The sequence below is a fragment of the Falco biarmicus genome, chromosome 17, assembly GCF_023638135.1.
Source record: "Falco biarmicus isolate bFalBia1 chromosome 17, bFalBia1.pri, whole genome shotgun sequence".
NCBI classification, from domain to species: Eukaryota; Metazoa; Chordata; class Aves; order Falconiformes; family Falconidae; genus Falco; species Falco biarmicus.
The window spans coordinates 3,575,759-3,595,528 of record NC_079304.1 but is presented as its reverse complement, the minus strand read 5'-3'; the positions used below and the strand labels follow the sequence as shown (position 1 = coordinate 3,595,528).

General features: G+C 58.0%; 3 protein-coding genes across 3 annotated transcripts; 2 read left to right on the top strand and 1 right to left on the bottom strand.

The window, feature by feature from the left end:
- Positions 1-469: 469 nt before the first annotated feature.
- On the top strand, positions 470-7,465 carry FKBP10 (FKBP prolyl isomerase 10). The gene is made up of 10 exons (XM_056362185.1): positions 470-688; positions 2,368-2,513; positions 2,830-3,019; positions 3,343-3,488; positions 3,596-3,785; positions 4,091-4,236; positions 4,578-4,767; positions 5,171-5,313; positions 5,490-5,653; positions 6,094-7,465. The coding sequence occupies exons 1-10, from the start codon at positions 495-497 to the stop codon at positions 6,277-6,279; spliced, it is 1,695 nt and encodes a 564-aa protein (XP_056218160.1). The 5' UTR covers positions 470-494; the 3' UTR covers positions 6,280-7,465.
- Positions 7,466-7,805: 340 nt separating this feature from the next.
- Positions 7,806-19,566, bottom strand: NT5C3B (5'-nucleotidase, cytosolic IIIB). The gene is given in 10 exon segments (XM_056362187.1): positions 7,806-9,085; positions 9,422-9,622; positions 10,633-10,795; positions 12,132-12,221; positions 12,401-12,486; positions 13,023-13,069; positions 13,502-13,514; positions 13,516-13,572; positions 14,205-14,303; positions 19,429-19,566. Coding segments are annotated over 10 exon segments (876 nt in total). The 5' UTR covers positions 19,438-19,566; the 3' UTR covers positions 7,806-8,974.
- Positions 14,678-19,422, top strand: KLHL10 (kelch like family member 10). The gene is made up of 4 exons (XM_056362186.1): positions 14,678-15,858; positions 16,371-16,860; positions 17,481-18,098; positions 18,744-19,422. Exons 1-4 carry the CDS (start codon positions 15,713-15,715, stop codon positions 18,939-18,941), a joined length of 1,452 nt encoding a protein of 483 aa, XP_056218161.1. The 5' UTR covers positions 14,678-15,712; the 3' UTR covers positions 18,942-19,422.
- Positions 19,567-19,770: the final 204 nt, after the last annotated feature.

Here is a 19,770-nt window from a genome sequence, read left to right as displayed (position 1 = left end):
GGCAGAGGTGTTATTAAAACATTTCATTCCGTGTTATTTACTCTGCAGAAGTGCCAGGGATAGAGTAGCAGCATCCTGATCCATGGGAGCGATAACGGCAGGGAATAGGCTGCTGGGAGCAGCACTAGGACCCGGAGCGAGTGGCGCTGGGATGGGACCTCCAGCTGCACAAACTTGCTTCCAAACAGCTCTCCAGCTTTTTCCTTGGCAGATGAAACTGCCCAGGGAAAAAAAAAAAAAAAAAAAAAAAAAAATTAAACTTTCCTGACGTGGAGCTTCGTGGTTGTGACTTTTCCTGGGGGGAATAATTGCCCCGGCGATGCCATGGGGCGACTGATGGTGGGAGCGTGGCTGGCCATCGTGCCAGGCCCGGGGTCCACGTGTACAGAAATTCCAGCTGGGCTGGAATCCTGCGGGAAGGGGCGGCCGGGCCCCACCCCCCCGCCTTCCCTCCCCCCGCCGTGCCTTTCCGCCGCCGGCAGCTTCCCAGCGCCATGTCCCCCGGCAGCTTCGTCCTCCTCCTGAGCATCCTGGGGGTCCTGGGGCTGGGTGACCCCGGCCCCCTGGAAGACGTGGTGATAGACAGATACTATATCCCCAAAATCTGCCTGCGGGAAGTCCAGATGGGGGATTTCATTCGCTACCACTACAATGGGACCTTTAAAGATGGCAAAAAGTTTGACTCCAGGTATAGCCCTCGGCTCTTTACGGGATGCATGCGGCCCCGGCTGCCGCGTGCTGCGGAGGGGACCCCTGCATGCCTCCCCCCCAGCCGCGTGCCTGTCACCCCGGCGCATCCCCGAGGGCCAGCATGGCGAGGAGCCGGTAGCCCCTGCTTGGGCTGGCCCCCGGATCCCGCAGCTTTGACCCCAAGGAGGGCTTTCGGCGGGTGCTGGGGGTGAGGACAGGGAGCCCAGCGAGCCCTGTACACGTGTCAGCCTGGGGGGCCCCGGTGTGGCCCCAAGAAGCTGCCGAGCGCAGCCCCCCTGCCCGCGGCTGCAGCCCCTTCCCACCCTTTTCCAGCAGCCCCTGCCCAGCGCCCGTGCTGCCGCCCTGGGTTTTGCAGCAGCCCCCCCCTGCCCATTGGGGACCCCTGTGTGTGCCTCAGTTCCGGGGTGCTGCAGGGTGCTGGGAAGCCTGTCTCAGGCACGGGCAGGATTCGGCCCTAAGCGAGATGGTTTTCATTCAGCAACATGTATTTGCATGTGCTGCACAGGCAGGGAAAACACGTAAAGCACTTTGAAACGTGGCAGCAGCGGAATGAAACCCGTTCATTACCAAAGAGGCTTCGCTCTGGCTCGTCTTAGTTTTCCTCAGCCCATGCACCAATCCTGCTCCGCTCACGCTGGCTAGAAATCCGTGTTTGTGTTGGTGCAGCCCCTGATTTGCACCGCCACGAGCAGGGGGAGAATCAGGGACACAGCAAAAGGAGGAAAACTAAATGGGCTGTGCTGGGGCTGCAGCCCCACGTAGGAACAAAAACTTTCCAGGCAGGCGTTTTTTTCAGAGCCCTGTAAAGCAAAGGGGTCCTGCTCCGGTTTATTGTGTCTTATCTTTCTTGCGAGCATGAATGGGGGAGAAAGTAACTGCACCGTGCACGGCCACTGCTGCTGTGCGCCCCAGATGTGGTGGGGGTCTGGGGATATTTGCTGCTAAAATCATTGCTTGTCCTGAGGACTGCAGTGTGCTGCCAGGAGAAAGCATCAGCTGCGCATTAAAGGGGATGAAGGATTTCAATTTATCTGAAATAGCCCCAGTTGTTTCTTGGAGTACTTGAAGATTTTAAAATAAAAACAAATCTGCAGTTTAAAAATGAGGCCTGGGATGTCTTCTTTCCTCCTTGCTGCATAAAGCTCCAAATGTGCCATATGCAAAACAATTTGGAAGCAGCAGAAAGCCCGGGAGCTGCCGGCTGTGATGGGTTTGGTCCCACCTGAAAGCATCACCCACCTCCTTTGCACCAAGGGGGTCTGATCTGCACTCCCCTGCCTCCGGGGTGCTGGGTGCAGGGTCAGGCCAGAGCCCTGACCGGTGCTGCGGGAGGCAGCTCCACCCCGGGCAGTGCAGGATTGATCCCGTCAGGATCAACGTGTTTGAGCTGTGGGCTCTGCCTGCAGCACAGGGACCCGCTGGCTGCGGTGGGTTATGTGTACCCCTGGGGAGGGGGCAGCCCTGTCCCCCCACTCTGTCCCCACGGTGGGCAGGCACCAGGGAGCCCTGCGCCATCCCTCCTTGTCTGCAGGGTTTGTGGTTTGGCTCTGGATCCACCCTGAGCCCTCAGTGCTGGCACTGAGCACCCCCAGCAGAGGCGGCTTTGGGGGCTTCACCCTTTGCCGTGCCGCTGACGGGTCTGTCCCTTCGCCCCAGCTACGACCGAGGGGCCACGGTGGCTGGTGTGGTGGGCGTCGGGCGGCTGATCACCGGCATGGACCGGGGGCTGCAGGGCATGTGTGTGAACGAGCGGCGTCACCTCATCGTGCCCCCCCACCTGGGCTACGGCAGCATTGGTGTGGGTAAGGGGCTGCGGCACGGTGGGGGGGTGGAGGAAGCAAACCCCCCGGGGCCGGCATTAGGGGGGTTGGGGGTCCGGTGCCCAGCTGGCAAAGGGCAGCTCCATTGCCAGGGCAAGCGGTGCCTAAGCAGGGCTTCCCTGCCAGTCAGGGGTCCTGCCCCCCCGGGGGTCTGCTGCTTTCCCAGGGGCTGGCACGCATGGCCAGCAGCCCCGAGCAGCAGCGGGCTTGGGGGGCTTTAGGGGACAGAGCCCTCGCCTTGCCTGGGCTCGGCACTGGTCCCTTCTAAGATGCTCTGTCCTCGCTGCTGCCCCTTTAGCGGGGCTGATCCCCCCAGACGCCACCTTGTACTTCGATGTCATCATGCTGGACATCTGGAACAAGAACGACAAGCTGCAGATCACCACCCTGTCCAAACCGGAGCACTGCAACCGCACGGTGGAGAACTCCGATTTCGTGCGGTACCACTACAACGGCACGCTGCTGGATGGCACCCCCTTCGACTCCAGGTACAGGGGACTGGTGCTGGGATGCACCATTGCCTTGGGACACGGGGCACTGCAGCTTGGATGCACCCTGCAACTTGGGGCTGGGGGCACCAGGGATGGCAGTGACCAGGGGACACCGGCCTGCGGGAGGACACGGGGGCCCCACGCTGCACCCCGGTCGGAGCAGCCTTCCCCCGTCCGTGGTCTCTCTTCCTGCACCTCGGCAGGGCCAGTTGGAGCCCCGTGGCCCCCAGAGCAACCTCCCGCATGGCACTGCTCAGGCTGGGGGAGCTGGCGTGGCCCCAGTGCCGTCCCCCCGCCCCCCTCTCATTCCTCCCCACCAGCTACAGCAAGGACAGCACCTACGACACCTACGTGGGCACCGGCTGGCTGATCAAGGGCATGGACCAGGGGCTGCTGGGCATGTGCGCTGGGGAGAAGAGGAGCATCATCATCCCCCCGTTCCTTGCGTATGGGGAGAAGGGCTACGGTGAGTCAGGCATCGCCCTGTCGTGCCTGGCCCCTTCCCTCCCGGCTCTGCGTGGAGACCCCCACCACCAGGACCCTTGTCTGAGCTGACCCGTGTCCCCTCCCCAGGGACCGTGATCCCGCCGCAGGCATCTCTGGTGTTCAGCGTGCTGCTGGTGGACTTCCACAACCCCAAGGACGGCGTCTTCCTGGAGCACCTGGAGGTGCCGGAGTCGTGCAAGCGCAGAGCTGTGACCGGGGACTTCGTCCGCTACCACTACAACGGCACGCTCATGGACGGGACACTCTTCGACTCCAGGTGTGGGGAGCGAAGCGGTTGAGCAGGGAGATGCCCTGATGTCCTCTGATGTCGTCTCCTGCCCCATTGCTCGGCTGCAAGGAGGGGGTGGAGAATTGGAGCGGGAGGGGGAGGAGAGGGTCGTAACGGGCACGAAATAGGCTAAAAAAGACCACCCCTGTTTGCTGCATCTCTAGGGGCAAGGTTTGGCTCCTGGGGGAGCACAGCAGAGGCTGGGAGGGTCGGGCTGGGGTGTAGGGGTTGGGGGGAGACTGATGGGTCAGGATCTCCTGCATGATGGTGCTGGGGGGCTTCTCTCGCTGCAGCTACTCCCGCAATCACACCTACAACACCTACATCGGGAAGGGCTACATCATCCCCGGCATGGACCAGGGCCTGCAAGGGGTCTGCGTGGGAGAGAGGCGGCGGGTGGTCGTGCCCCCACACCTGGCCTATGGGGAGAACGGAGCAGGTAAAGGGCAGCCCCACAGGGGCCGGCATGCCTGCATGGTGGGGCTGGGGGCTGTGGCACCCCCTCCTCCAGCCCTGTACACCGGCACACCGCGGGGTTGACATCAGGAAAGTGCTGGCCAAGCAGGGCCAGCTCCTCACTGCAGGGGCCACCACCATCCCCGGGGCTCTGGGCGCTGTGGGGGGCATCGCGGGCAGGGACGCAGCTGATATCAGTGTGCAGAGCTGGGGCTTCGAGGGATGGACACGTCGTGGGGCATGAGAAGAAGCAGGGAACGGCTTTACCGGCCCCGTGGCGCTCCAGCAGCTCTCCCAGCAGCTCTTCTTGCCCTTCTCTTCCAGGGGATAAAATTCCCGGCTCAGCCGTGCTCATCTTTGATGTTCACATCATCGACTTCCACAACCCTGCAGACCCAGTGGAGATTGAAACCGTGTACCGGCCCGAGGGCTGCAACATCACCACCCGCGACAGGGACTTTGTCCGCTACCACTACAACTGCTCCCTGCTGGACGGCACCAGGCTCTTCTCCTCGTGCGTGCGCGCTCCCGGGCTGCCCCGAGCCCACCTTTACAGCCTTCACAGGGCCAGATCCTGCCAGGCGCTGAGCTGGGGGGGCGGACGGGCACCGGAGCAGCGCTGGGAGCGTCAGCTCTTCACAAGGGGCAGCACCAGCCACGGCTGTGCAGCAGGGTGGAGGGTGTGGGGTTGGGGGGCACTGCAGGGTGGAGGGCACAGGGGGTTGGGGTGTAGGGGGACAAGGGTGTGGAACCTCATGGCATAGTGGGATGGATCCAGGGTGTGGAAGCTCAGGGCATACCGGGGTGGCGGGCGATGGATTTTGGGGTGGAAGGGATGGGATTTGGGGCATGGCGGGGCTGCCCACGGGGTCCGAGGGGCTTTCTCAGCTGCGTGGTCCCCCCTGTGCCTCCTGCAGCCACGACTACGAGAAGCCCCAGGAGGTGACCCTGGGAGCCAACAAGGTGATCGAGGGCCTGAACAGTGGCCTCCTCAACATGTGCGCGGGGGAGAGGCGGGTGCTCATCATCCCCCCCCACCTGGGCCACGGCGAGAGCGGAGGTAGGGGAGCGGCGTGCGGCTGCCCGTGCAATGCAAACCGGGGGGGTCCTGCCTTGCTAGACCCCTGCTGGGCTCCTTCACCCCCTCACCCCAGTGGGGGGGCTGGGGGCATTTCTCCCAGCGCTTTGCTGAGCTCCCCCGAGGTGCGGCAGCTCCTCCATCACTCGTCTTTTCAGCGCGGGGGGTGCCAGGCAGCGCTGTGCTCCGCTTCGAGGTGGAGCTCATCTCCATGGAGGAGGGGGTCCCCGAGGGGTACCTCTTCATCTGGCACGGGGAGCCACCGGCGAGCCTCTACGAGCAGATGGACCTGAACAAGGATGGGGAGATCCCCGCTGAGGAGGTGAGCGAGGGCACCGCCAGACCGCAGGGTTACGGGGTGCGGGAGGACATGGGGGCGCAGGGGACCCCACCCTGGGCAGCAGCACCCAAAGGAGGGTGTCCCTGGGCACTCGGGAGCCTGAAGAGCTGTGCAGGAAAAGCACCCCAGCCCAGAGCATCACTGCTGGATGCGGGCAGGGCTGTGACCATGCAGGGACACCAACGGCTGCCTGGCTGCTGCCCATGGCGCGGGTCACGGTGCTCCCTGCCGTGCCGGTGCTGCACGGACCAAAGACCCATCCCTGGAAGTGTTCAAGGCCAGGATGGACGGGGCTTGGAGCAACCTGGGCTGGTGGCAGGTGTCCCTGCCCATGGCAGGGGGGTGGACTAGATGATCTTCAAGGTCCCTTCTGACCCAAACCATCCTGTGATTCCACGATCTCTCCCCTCTCCTTGCTGCAGTTCTCCACCTTCATCAAGACCCAGGTGGCAGAAGGGAAAGGTCGCCTCATGCCCAGCTCCGACCCAGAGAAAGTCATCGCCGACATGTTCAGGAACCAGGACCGCAACCAGGACGGGAAGATCACCTCCGAGGAGCTGAAGCTGAAGTCGGACGAGGACCAGGAGAAGATCCACGAGGAGCTCTAAGGAACAGACCCCGCTCTCCCCTGGAGACAGAACTCATCCTGGCCGTGCCATGGCCGCTCTCCCCCACCAGCTGCCCCAGGAATCCACCCCTGCCCCCCCCCCCAGCCCTGCAGGAGGGCACATTTTGATTTTTTTTGCCCCCTATTATTTAACTGAGGGTTTTTTATCTTGTTCCTCCTGGGCAAGAAAACTCACCACCCCCCAGCTAACAAACCCAGGCAAGAAGATGGGAAACACCCATTTTCTTGGGAGCCTCGATACCCCGGGGCCGGTAGCCCCCGTGCTCCAACCAGTGCCATCCCCTCATGCCCCCCAGCTCTGCTGACACCACCCCTGCCACAGAGCGGGACCGAGGATGCCGGGGGGGCTCTGGAGCCCTGCCCTGCCCCGCTCCACTGCCAAACCCCGTTTCGACCCCCTGCCCCCAGCTCCTGCGGAAGGGCCGGGACAGCAGCATCCCCTCCCCGAACCCCTTCATCCTCAGCCAGCGACTGCACGTCCCGCTCCAGCCTCCTCGCCTGCCCGTGCTGCCTCCTGGGGTGGGCACTTGGGGGGCTTCCCCTCTTCTACTGCAGCATTTTGTAGTTTAGGGATAGGGTTTGGGTTTGTTTTTTTTTATGTACGCGTATAAAATTCTTTAGAGAAGAGAAATAAAGAGAAGCCTTTCATGCTGGTCCCTGCTGCTGGCCCAGCCTCTGCTCCCCGCTGCCCTCCTCCCTGGGGCAAGGGGCTCAGGTTCCCAGAGCAAAACCCCGATATCCTACAGGCAGCCGCTGTTCCAGAAATCCTGGGCCCCTGGAGACAGCAGGGATGGGACCTGGCAAACTTGTCAGCTGGGAGAAGGAAACCACAAAACCTCTCCCACCCAGGCCCTCGGGGAGCAGCATCGTCCCCATCTGCATCCTCCTTGCCCTGCAGCCACAGCCCTCAGTGACTGAGAAAAAATCAGCCCAACTTTATTTTGATACCTAAATGCAGCTAATTAACTCGGCGTTCTCGGGTTTGCCAGTTGTGACCAGCACGGCTCCATCACCTCCCGCCAGCAATGAAAGCTTTTGCACAATGCGTCTTGCAGAGCGAGAGAAAAGAAATTCAAGAAGAGAACAGTGCAAAGGGTCACGGCGAACCCCTCAAACGACAACTTCTACCTTGCACCAAATAAATAACTTCTACTGGTTTCCACGGAGTTGGCCTTTGTGTCAGGTTAATTTGCCGTGAAATATTCCTGCATGTCGGGGGCAGCGGCACAGAGCCTCGCCTCGCCGGTCCCTGGGAGCGCGGTGCCCAGGGGGATTTCAGGCTCCAGCACCTGCCGGATCAGGCAGGAGAGTGAGAAACCCAAACTCTGCTCCTGGCATCCCCCAGCAAAGGCAGACGGAGCTCCAGGTGACAGCCGGTGGGCACTGGCAGGGATGGGGACAACCTGGAGCTGGGGAGCAGCGCGGCTCCAGCCCCAAGCCCTGGGCGCTGGGTACGAACTCAGCTTTAGCCAAGATTTTTTATTTTGAGGAGGAGAATGCTGCCTGCGCGTTCAGAAGTCACATTTATTCATCAGCCAGGTGGAGCACAGACCCTGGGCAGCAGGGCAGGGGCTGCCACCCTGGGCTGTGTACTGGTCCCCAAAGAGCTGGTGTCGGGGCTCATCCTGCACCAGCACAGGCTCCTGCTGCCACCAGCACAGGCGGCGGGACGGGACATAAAAGCAGTTTCTCACGTCAAGGTCAGAATTTGCCCCGTGCTGAATCTGGGCTGTCACAGCTTTACCCTTTACGTTACCAGAGGTTACACAGAAATAAGAGGTTTTTTTCCTACCGCTGCTCTGAGAGCCCAGGATCAGCCCAGAAGTTTATGACACACACACAGTTAGCTAAAATGTTCCTTAAAAAAACAGAATGCTGCCATCAGCCTCTCCTCCCCGTCCATACCAGTGGGCTGCAAACGCGCTGCTGGGAGCACCCAGCCTGCTGCTGGACCCGCCCCCCCCCCCCCCCCCCAAACCCTCCACAGATGAACTTAATCCTTGCTTCGTGCAGCAGCATCAGATGAGCTCCACAGCCCTCCGGGGATGACTGGAAAAGCCTTGTTGGCTGGTTTTTTTTTTTCCCAGCAAGAACTGTAATGGAGCAAGAGGGATAGCAGGGCACGGGGGCCAGGGCACCGCAGGGTTTGCGTGGGGTGCGTGGTGCTGGGTGCTGTGCCAGCACCACTGGAGCGCAGCCCGGGCGCTTTGAAGCCCACAGAAAGCAGGATGAGAGTTCGTCTTGTTTTCTTAGACAGAAACACAATAGAACTAAACAGCTTTCATCTAAAACAGGTTCTGTCCTCAAACCACAGCAAACGGTCTCCGTTTCCGTACCTGAAACATGGAACGGTTTGTTGTGGCCCTGGGCAGTGGCAGGGAGAAAGTCCGGGTGGGATGGAGCCCGGGTGGGATGGAGCCCCGGTGGGATGGGCACAGCTGGGGTAAAGGGAGTGAAGCAGTTTCCTCCACCTCATCCCTCCTGCTCCAGCGTGGACCGAAGAGGGTGCGTGAGGGCAGGATGTGCGCAACACACAGCAGCCAGGGCAGGGAGCCTGCCCAGCGTCAGGATGGAGCGCAGCAGGTACCAGATCTAGTCCAGCTTTGTCCAGGGAAGGACATTCACTGCCCAGGTGCCTTGCGGAGGGGCCGGAGCTGGGATGCTGCCTTCCCAGCTCACGTCTCGGTAAGGATGTACCGGAGAATCCCATTGACCACATCCAGGGTCTCGTCGCTCTCCAGCACGATGTCGTAGGCATCCAGGTACTTCCCTCTCCGCTCTTCCACCTGCAGGGTGGCCGTGGGGATGGGGGAGGAGAAGAGAGCGCCACAGAGAGAGGAGAGGACCATAAACACCAGTGGCTGGGAACAAAGGTGCTGCCCCCACAGCCCTTGCGTCTTGATGCTACTGAAGAGGGGTCAATAACCACCCCGACAAAGCCCCAGGCGCACTGGGAGCTCAGCAGATACCCCCAGTCCTTCCATGCACCCCACAGCAGCTTGCAGAATCTCTTGCACCCCCTGAATCACTGGGACAGCTGCCTGCCCCTCTCCACTGTCCCCCGAGGCTTCGCGCCTGGGGAAGGCTGGCGCGGAAGCAAGACGACTGCTTCTCACACCCACCTTGTCATTGAGAAAGCCAATTTTGAGGATGTTCTCCACACTGGGAACGCCATCTGCCATTGTCAGATCCCCCATGGAGTCCCCCAGCAAGATGATGCTCGTCCTAGTGCTCAGCTGCTGGAAATACTCCGTACCCTGCAGGACACTGTTGTTCTTGTTGTAGGTGTGGATGAGAGGTCCCTTGAAACGCGTGAGGACTCCCTGTGCAAACAAGACAGGCTGATCCCGCAGCAAACCCTTCGCCGTGCCGCAGCCTCAGCAGCCTTTCTGGAACGGGCAAACTGGGGGGGATGCTCACAGGGCACCAGCTCTAGGTGTGTTCCAAGGAGTGTGGAAACCCAGCAGCCATGAAACAGCTGGGGACAGTCCCCAGGAGCCCCCTTCTGCAGGGCAACCCCTTCCCAGATGGTGAGACCAAACCCAAGGATGGAGACGCTGCCCTGGAGCTGGTCAGGGGCCACGGAAAGCTGCAGTGAGGGGAGCCCCAGGGCGCAGCAGGACCCCAGCAGTAGGCAGCACTGTCACTCTGTCCCATGCTCCCCCGAGGACTGTCTGTCCCAACACACCACCCGTGGGAACAGAGGGCTTCATTGTAAGAGACGTGCAATTTTCTAATGTGCGTTGGGACTTTTCAGGCTTTAGTACATCAACAAAAAGCCTTCCACACTGCTTTAAAGGACATCTGGCCTTCAGCTCAGGAGAGACTTCTGTGGTCAGTTAACTCCATCCTCACCCTGCACCAGGATGGAGCACACAGCGCCGGACACAGAGACAGCAGCACCCTTTCCGCCACCAAAAAAACAAGTTTGAAAGGCGAGGAGTCCCCGAGATTGCGAGCCGATGCTCAGCTGTCCCCGCACCCTGCCTGCCCACCTCATCGGTCCCCGCTCTTACTGCTGCCCCAGCTCCCCGTGAGGACAGGGAAACTCTACCACCCCCCAGGGCTGATGTTCAGGGGGCTGCTAGGGTGGCAGCAGCTCGCAGCCCTTGAAGACACAGCACAAACGGGGCAGGACCCGACCAGCCTCTCGGGCTTTGCTGGGACCCAGCAAAGGGTCAGCTCCATCTACAGCCATCGAATACCTAATTAGAGATGTCAACCAACAGCTTTTAACCCAGTAGTGTCTCCGTTAAACATCTTGCAGCCCTCGATTCGCCCGACAACTCTCCTCTTTGCCAGCCCACCACACAAACGTGACGCAGAAACTCACGTTATCATCAAAGTCCATGTAGTTGGACACCACGTTGACGTTTGAGTAGAAGACGTTGGCCTGACGGATAATCTCTTCAAGGATGTCACCAACGCCAGCCGAGAAGATGAACAGGGGGATGTTGTACTTGTGCAGCTGATCAAATAATTCATTGAATCCATCCCTAGGGCAGAAGTGTCCGTTACACGGTATTGCAAGTTTATACATATATATATGCATAAACAACGGAGCGTTGCACAAAAAGAAAGAGTGAACATCATGTCTAAAGAGACTGTAGCCAACAACACAAATTTTGGGGTTTTTTTTTCTATTTTTTTTTCTATTCCTCCAAATTTCTAAAGATCTTCCAAAGGATCTAATGGAAAACACAACCAAAACCGTTTTACCAAACAACTTCACTCTGAGCAAATCTGGAGATCTCAGAAGGAAGCGTTAACCCTCCGGCAGCCCGGCTGACTCTCACCTTGCTGCAGATACTGCACGTACAGACGCACACGCCTACACCCTTCCTCCCCTCATCAGAATAAAATGCCCACAGCTGAGCATTGCAAATTTAATTTCCCTTTTCAACTTCTTTTTCCATCACACTGGCTGAAACGCAGCCAGGACTCTTGCCCCGCTCTCTGTCCTGGCAGCAAGGTGCCCGGAGCACCGTGGGCTGTGAGCACCCTCAGCCCAGCTACGAGGCTCCTATTTCTGCCCAGGACTCCCCAAACAAGGGCGCTCTGCAAATTTTTTTGGTGGCACTGGCATTCCTGTGGCATTCCCTGTGCATGCAAGGGGTTTGTCCCTGCACACATCCAGCTTCTGACAGGGACACAGGGCACAGCGCGCTGGCACATGCCCGCAGGAGGGGGTGCTGCCAGCCCACGCAGGAACCCGACGTTAGAGAGATGCAACAGGTCAGACTGGTTGGGAGTGGGATCAAACATGTAACAGTCCCAGTCCGCTGGGACATGATTTCCATGCAGAAGGGGAGCTTGGGCTCAGGAAGACCTGGACATGGACACCACCTCCTCCCTGAGACCGGCGGCTGCTCAGACCAAGGTGCCCCTGAGCCCCTTTTAGGGCCATCGCTGCCGAGGCCAACTTTAAGAGCAAGTTTTAGCACCAGGTTTTTGAGCTGTGGGTGAAAATGTGATGCTGAGCCAAGGGCCTGGATAAGACCCAGCATTTACAGTGTGTGGAGAGGAAATCCCTCCTGGACAAGGGGAGCTGCATGCTGCCCCCCTAGCCCACCCTGCAAGACAGGCAGCTCTCTCTGCCCATCATCCATCCCCTTGGCAGCTCCCGGCCAAGACCCAAGGGAGGTGGAAGCTGAGGCTGCGGCTCACGGCGCTGACTTCTGGCTCTTTCACGATCAGAGCTCAGCCCCAGGAAGGGAGATATGGATCTGCCGCGCTGTGGAGACCAGGCACAGCTCGGGGTGAAAGCAAGGAGACCCGCTTGCACCGTGGCAGGAGGGAAAGGGCCACAGGCAGCCAAACCCGAGCCCCTACCTCAGCATCACGTCCGATTCTCTGACGATCTGGGCTATGTCACCCTTTTGGATCTTCTGCTGCGACAGCAGCTCATGGGCCCTGGTCCACCTAGGGAAAGGCAGCAGAGTGAGCTTCCTGGGCAGCAGCCTTAAGGCAGTCAGAGAAATAACGACTACGAATTCCCGGTATGGCCACCAAGCCTAGAGACAGTTCAAGCCGTGTCTTGTAGTCCTCGGGGGCAAGAAGTTGCCAGGACAAGGTCAAGATCATTAGATACAAGCACTCACCATTCCACCATGAGCGGACGTTTCTCTTCCAGCGTCCGGTTGGGATCGATTTCAATGGGATAGTAATAGTGCAGCAGATCTCTCAGCTGGAGCGTTGCACGGATAGAAAGAGAACAGAGTGAACGTCACCTCTAAAGAGACTGTAGCCAACAACAACAAAAAAGCATTTCTAAATTCCTCCAAAGGATCTAATGGAAAACACAACCAAAACCATTTTACCAAACAACTTCACTCTGTGCAAAATCTGGAGATCTCGGAAGGAAGCGTTAACTCTCCGGCAGCCCGGCTGCCTCTCACCTTGCTGCAGATACTGCATGTACAGACACACACGCCTACACCCTTCCTCCCCTCATCAGACCGAAATGCCCACAGCTGAGCATTGCAAATTTAATTTCCCTTTTCAACTTCTTTTTCCATCACACTGGCTGAAATGCAGCTGGGACTCTTGCCCTGCTCTCTGTCCTGGCAGCAAGGTGCAGCTTGGAGAGCTTGCAGCGTTTCGCGTGAACAGCTCTCCAAGCTGCACCTTGCTGCCAGGACAGAGAGCAGGGCAAGAGTGAGATGCACGACAGGGACAAAACCCACAGAGCCAAAAAGCAGCACCTTACAAACCAGCACCTACCTTCTTCTTGCCGTCCTCACTGATGACACGACTGTTATCCAGGATATCTGTAAAGGCAACAAAATGCCAACGTCATAGCCCAGAAACATTAAAAGGCTTTCTAAAAGGCAGGTATCCTGCACCTCCAGCGCCAGCAATTCCCAAAACAAGCACGTGGAGCTGAGCACAGGCTCGCCACGGGGTCTCGGCACAGCGGTGAACGTGGCCGTGAACCTGCGGCACGTGCTGATCGTAGGGCATTGCTCAGCTGGGAGAGAGCAGCGTGATGCAAGTAGTAGAAGAAGCAGCAAGAGCAGGAGACAGCTCCCGCAGCAGGCTGGGAGCAAGCAGCCAAATCCCAGAGGTGGACCAAGGGAGAACAAGACGGAGCAGTCAGGCTCGGCAAAGGAGGGAGGCAGAGAGCAGGAGCCACGGACTGAGAACAGAAACACGGAAACCAAACAGAATTAGCAACTATAAAAACAACGAGCTCCACTCACTGTGCGAAGTGGGGGCAGCGTCTGCCGTTGCATCCGAACCTGCTCAGCGTCATGTCGAAGTCAGAAATGACCTGGAAGGCGAGAGGAGACCAGATGTGCACGTGAGCCAGCACCCAGCACCTCTGCCACAACCACCCAAGGGTGCTGCTGCCTGCACGGATGCAAATCCCAGCGCCCAGGACCTCTGCCACAGCCAGCCAAGGGTGCTGCTGCCTGCACGGATGCAAATCCCGCGCCAGCAGGTCCCACGTGAGGGTGCTGACTCGCAGCAGGGCACAGACCGTTGCCACTCCTGCCAGCCACCAAGCAGATGTCCCCGTCTGAGCCAGCCAGCACCCCTCCCACTGTGGCACTCTTATCAGCACCAAATGGCTTAATCCTGCTGACTTATTGCTGTGGGTGGCGGGGGTGTCCGGGGATTGGCTTGTATTTATAGCTTGTATAACTGAGGAAAACGGCCCATCTGGGGAGAGCCACCAGCCTGGGCCTCGACGGGAAAACCAGCCCCGTCCCCCCTCTCGTCCATGCATCTCGTCTGCAACCCCAAACGCGGAGGGGCTCCCTTGCACGTGGGCTGGGAGCAGCCCGGCCCCGGCTGGACAGGCTGAGGAAGAGGAGGCAGATGAAGGCTTGGACCCAGCGCGAGGGTGATGCACTGCCTGCTCCCAGCCTCATCAGTGCTGGAGCCAAACTGGGCCAGTACCTGCAGCTTGTTTATCCCCTGCTCCTTGATGGCGCGGATGGTCCCCAGGACACGCTCCGGCTGCTGGATGCGGACCGTGGCTTTCTCCAGCTCAGGCACCTGCGGGCAGAGACCCCCGCGCTCCGTGACGCCCCGCGACCCCTCGCAGCTGCGGGGGGGGCCGATGCCCTCCAGCCCCCGCTGTGCTCTCTCCACCCCGGCCGCCTTCCCCGCCTCCCCCAGGACCCCGCTTCCCCCGGGCCAGCCCTGCCCCAGCCTTTACACCCCCCACCCCCAACTCGGGGTCCCTCGGGCCCGCCCCCCGCAGCCCCCGCAGCCCCCGCAGCCCCCGCGCTCACCATCGCTCCGCACCGCGCAGGGCCGGGGCCGCGCAGCCGCGGGGAGGGGGCGGAACGACGGGGGGGGGCGGGGATGGGGGGCGGGGCCAGGGCTGGGGGGGGCCCGGGGGGGATATCCAGGGCTGGGGGGGGGGCCGGGGGGTATATCCAGGGCTGGGGGGGGCAGGGGGCTGCCCGGGGGGGTGCCCGGGTCCCGCTGCACTCCCAGGCTGGGGCTGCGCCCCCGCGCCCGAAGCGGCTCCGGCCGGTGCCGGCGCTGGCGGTTGCGTTTCCCCTGCAACAGGCTCCGAGCCAGGAAGGCGAAAGTGGAAGTGAAAATTAAAAGATAACAATAATACAAACCCCACGGCAAAGGGTGTCTCTGTGCCGTCACACCTCCCCCAGCGATACCACAAAATTCATGTAACTCAACCCCGCTCCACGCCGACAGTGACACGATAAAGCCCCAACTGCTCCCCCGCACCACGGAGACCCCCACCGGGGCACCAACAGCCCTGGCGAACACCCCCACCGGGGCACCCGGGGCATCGACAGCCCTGGCGAAGCACAGAGGAAAAGCAGCACCATGAGTTAAGCCAGTGAGGACCAGGATGGGGGTCCCTGTCCCCTCACTCTCCGTGTGGCACCTTCTGCTGCTCCAAAGGAGCAGCAGGAGCATCTGTCCTTCATCGCTGCCATCAGCCAGCCTGCCTCAGCCTCCTCCTGTGTGAGCTGGTACAAGGGCACTTCACAAGCACTCCGTGCTCTGGGGACCTTTATACCCAGGCGAAATAATATTAAAAGGTTGCAGGGGAATCACAAGGCTGTCTTTGCTCAGAGGAGCCATTCAGAGGGTGTAGGTACAGGGTCTGGTGTAATGTGGACTGTGGTTAAGCAAAGGCTGGGGGCAGCCCTAGAGCGAGGGGCCTGGGAGGAGCAGGACCCCGTTGCCTGGGGAGGGGTTTGCAGCCCTGCCAGCCCAGGCACCACTGCAACCAGCTCCAGGCCACCCTTGCATCTGTGACCTCATTATGGGGCGCATTCCAGAACCACCAGACAGGCTGGGTTCCAGAGGCGATGTTGGCGGGCAAGCTAAGAGACCTGTAAGCACCTCAGAGAGAAGCACCTTCCACTGCCTCAGGCTTCAACGTGGGTGATAGCTTAGACCCCAGTAGATACTCATCCTCACACATGGAGAGGAAGATGAGTGCTATGACTTGCAACATCTTCAATGAGCTTCGCCTGGAAGGGAAACTCTGTGATGTGATCATCAGCGTGGATGGTGTCGAATTCAACGCTCACAAGAACATCCTCTGCAGCTGCAGTCAGTATTTCAGGTCAGTGCTTGAAACAAGAAGGGATGGGGACAAACAGAATTTCCCAGCCTGGGTCACACCACCTTAGCGCACCTCCAGTGCTTATGTCAGCACTGAGACTCCAGCAGTTGCCCGTAGCCCTGGTACCCCCCTGGACACCAGGATTAATCCACAACCTAGTATCTAACAGCAGCTCTGGACGTGGTGTCTGAGGAACCCCCGGATGCGGTGCAGGGCTGGGAGCCCAGCCAGCCCGGCTTACCTGCCGTCGGGCAGGAGGTTTTCCTGCCCCACACGTTCTCTGGCATTCTTGTTGAAGCAAGGTGACCACTCGCCCTGCTGCTCTCTGTCCACAGCCAGAGGCAGTGTCTCCTTTTTCAAACAACCAGCTGGGAAAACATTAATTAATAAACTACACGGCCTCCCAGTGTGCAGTCCCAAACTGGTGCCCAGGAAAGAAGTCACAGGGGATAACGGGGTCAGGGTTTAACGCAGCAGAGCTTTTCCTACCAGAACTGCTTTGGTTTTTGCAGGGCTATGTTTACCAGCAGCTGGAACACCACAGAGAAGAGAGTATATAAAATCCCTGGCACTTCACCTGAAATGATGAGGCTTATTATCGAGTACGCCTACACCAGGACAGTACCGATCACTGTTGACAATGTTGAAAGTTTGCTAATGGCAGCAGACCAGTTCAATATCATGGGCATCATCAGACTGTGCTGCGAGTTCCTGAAATCCCAGCTATGCTTGGAAAATTGCATCGGCATCTGCAAGCTCACAAATTATTACCACTGTCCTGACCTGCGAAAAGCAGCCTATGAGTTCATCCTCCATCACTTTGAGGACATGACCAGGGTGTCCACAGAGTTTCTAGACCTCTCTGTCGACGAGCTCAAACACATCATCGAGAAGGACGACCTCAACGTGAAACAAGAAGACGGTGTGTTTGAGGCTATTCTGAAATGGATTGCTCACGATCCGCAGAACAGGAGGCAGCACATCGCTGTCCTGCTGGGCCAGGTCAGTGCTGCTGCGGCGCGGGCCTGGGTGGCTCTGCGGAGCTGGGCAGGGGGCAGCTGAGCCAGAGGTACTTTGGTTTTCTTGTAAAATTAGAGGAAATTGCAGCCCCCTCACAGTGCTCACAAAGAATTAAGCTTTCAGACCGTTAGGCTATTGCTGCGCTGGGACACAGGTTGCAGATCCTGCGCTGGGACACGGGGCACACCTTTGAAGCACACACCTCCTCACCCTTAGAGCTTAAGTTTAACTGTTCCTCACATCCAGGAAGGGCCAAAGTTCACGCAGAACGTTATCTCTACACACACAGAGTTTGTGAGCATTTGCCTAGACAAGCTGTGCTATGCAAATACCAGCATGCGTTAGGGCAGCGTCGGTGTGCGTACAGGAAAGCACTGTGCCAAAGCAGCGGCACGCTCCCTGCCATGAAATGGAACAATTTACCCCTGCACACCCTTTGCTGGGTTAGCTAAAACCTACATATTTAATTCTCTGGTTCTCTAATAAGCTTTAGACAGCATCGTAGCCCGAAAGCAAAGCCACCCAGTGCTGGAACCATTCCACAAAGGATACCAAGGTGTAAACATTCTGCGCTAATATTCTCACCTTTCTGCATTTTTCAGGTTCGACTGGCACTGATGCAAGCAGAATACTTCATGAACAACGTCAAAACACACGATTATGTGAAGGACAACGAGGAGTGCAAAGGCCTCATCATAAACACGCTGACAGAAATGTACAACCTCAACATGTATGGCCCATCTTACTCCAATTCCTCCAACGTGCTCAGCCGGCCTCGCCTCCCCTGTGCCATCCTGTTTGCCGTCGGAGGCTGGAGCGGGGGGAGCCCAACCAACGCTATCGAGACGTATGATGCCCGTGCAGACAAGTGGCTGAATATCACACTTGAGCAAGAGAGCCCCCTTGCCTACCACGGCACTGTTTATTTAAAAGGCTTTATCTACCTTGTTGGAGGATTTGACAGCATGGATTATTTCAACACTGTCAGGCGGTTTGACCCACTTAAGAAAACGTGGCAGCAGGTTGCACCCATGCACTCGCGGCGTTGCTACGTCAGCGTCGCCACTCTCAACAACTTCATCTACGCCATGGGAGGGTTTGATGGATACATGCGCCTCAACACAGCGGAACGCTACGAGCCAGACACGAACCAGTGGACACTGATTGCCCCCATGAACGAGCACAGAAGCGACGCTAACGCGACCGTGCTGCATGATAAGGTAAACCGACCGCGAGATTATTGGAAGCAGTTAAGGCTGAAGTATGGCGAGCAGGATAAGGAACCAAACAAACATCTGTGCACGGTGTTACATGGCAAGCAAATGCCTGTCCTTTCATATGGACCCTCTTCTTGGGATGCATACCCAATAAAGACAGCTACCACAGCTAGATAGAAAAAGGGAGCTGTGGGAACCGGAAAGGTAACAAATGCTCCCTTTAATGTGATGCATCATTGGAAAGAAAAAGAAAGGTCACATAAACCTTATTAATTAAATCCTGGAGTTACCAATATAAAGTTCTCTAAGAGATGGCAACTGACTGGCGTGGTGGTGGAGATGCAGACAAGAGTGCTAAACTCTTCCAGAGCTGCTTACCACCAAGAGCCCACTTGCTGCCTGGTCTTCTCCTGGCCACAAATTAAACGCTATACCCACCTGCTTCATGCACTTCAGGAAATAAAGGGTCTAAATCCCTGCTGGCCCGAATAACTCCCTGTGCTTTTACTACTTCAAACTCCATTCCCATTAAACACAAGAAGAAAACCCCCCAAAACCCAGCCACACCATTTTCTCTTCAGCATGCTCTCCCACCAAGGGTATAACTGCCATGCTCACACCTTTTTTTTTTTTTTTCTCCTGTAACAGGTGTATATCTGCGGTGGGTTCAACGGAAACGAATGCTTGGTCACAGCTGAATCGTACAATGCCACAACAAACCAGTGGACCTTTATAGCCCCAATGAGAAGAAGAAGAAGCGGCGTAGGCGTGATGGCATATGGAAACAAAGTGTACGCGGTAAGAGAGAGGCAGCAGCTCTGCTGTGCCACCACCCAGCACCCGTAGTACTTTTGCTAATCTGCGTTCCCTAGATTTTCAGCCTGGGCATTTGCTTGTTGCTTGAGGTTTAGGTAAGAAAGTCAGAGCTAGAACGGTTGATAAGCCTCCTGAGAATATTATCACCTCCGTGGTTTTTGTTATGAAAAATGTATGGACGATTTTTAAGCAGCTGCAGCAAAGAAATTTCTTTTCTGCTGCTGCTAATAGTGTCAGCAGCACAGAACATTTCGCTTGGTCCTGTTTATCCCGTCCATGCACTGCATCTAAACTCTGTAGAACTGTAAAATCTTGACAGTTGTACAAAATACTTGTGGAAGTTCCAGAAAGACCTAAGGGAGCAGTCTGCAATAAGCAAGCACTGCGCTTTGAGGTCCCACGCTCTCAGCAATGCTCAGACTGAAGTCAATGAGGCAGGACCAGTTACTATCTTTCTTGTGCACAAACCGATTTGGCTGGCTCGGCGGGTGAGGAAAAGCCTATTTCAAGTCCATACCTTTGGCATTTTACAGGTAGGAGGATTTGACGGAAACAGGCGGCTTCGGAGCGTGGAGGCTTACAACCCAGTCACCAACACGTGGAATGCAGTCCCCACTATGTTCAGTCCTCGCAGCAACTTCGGCATTGAAGTGGTGGATGATCTTTTGTTTGCGATTGGTGGCTTTAACGGTTTTACCACCATTTTCAGCGTTGAGTGTTACGATGAAAACTCTAACGAGTGGTACGATGTTCAGGACATGGGCGTACACCGCAGTGCTCTGAGCTGCTGCGTGGTGCCCGGTCTATCTAACGTCAGGGAGTACGTTGCCAGACAAGACAGCCACGTGGACGACGCTTC

Coding starts and splice junctions, on each gene's coding strand:
- KLHL10 (XM_056362186.1), top strand. CDS start 15,713: ATGGAGAGGAAGATGAGTGCTATGACTTGCAACATCTTCAATGAGCTT. Junction 15,859..16,370: donor AGCTGCAGTCAGTATTTCAG/GTCAGTGCTTGA, acceptor TGGTTTTTGCAG/GGCTATGTTTACCAGCAGCT. Junction 16,861..17,480: donor TCGCTGTCCTGCTGGGCCAG/GTCAGTGCTGCT, acceptor TGCATTTTTCAG/GTTCGACTGGCACTGATGCA.
- FKBP10 (XM_056362185.1), top strand. CDS start 495: ATGTCCCCCGGCAGCTTCGTCCTCCTCCTGAGCATCCTGGGGGTCCTG. Junction 4,237..4,577: donor CTATGGGGAGAACGGAGCAG/GTAAAGGGCAGC, acceptor CTTCTCTTCCAG/GGGATAAAATTCCCGGCTCA. Junction 4,768..5,170: donor GGCACCAGGCTCTTCTCCTC/GTGCGTGCGCGC, acceptor TGCCTCCTGCAG/CCACGACTACGAGAAGCCCC.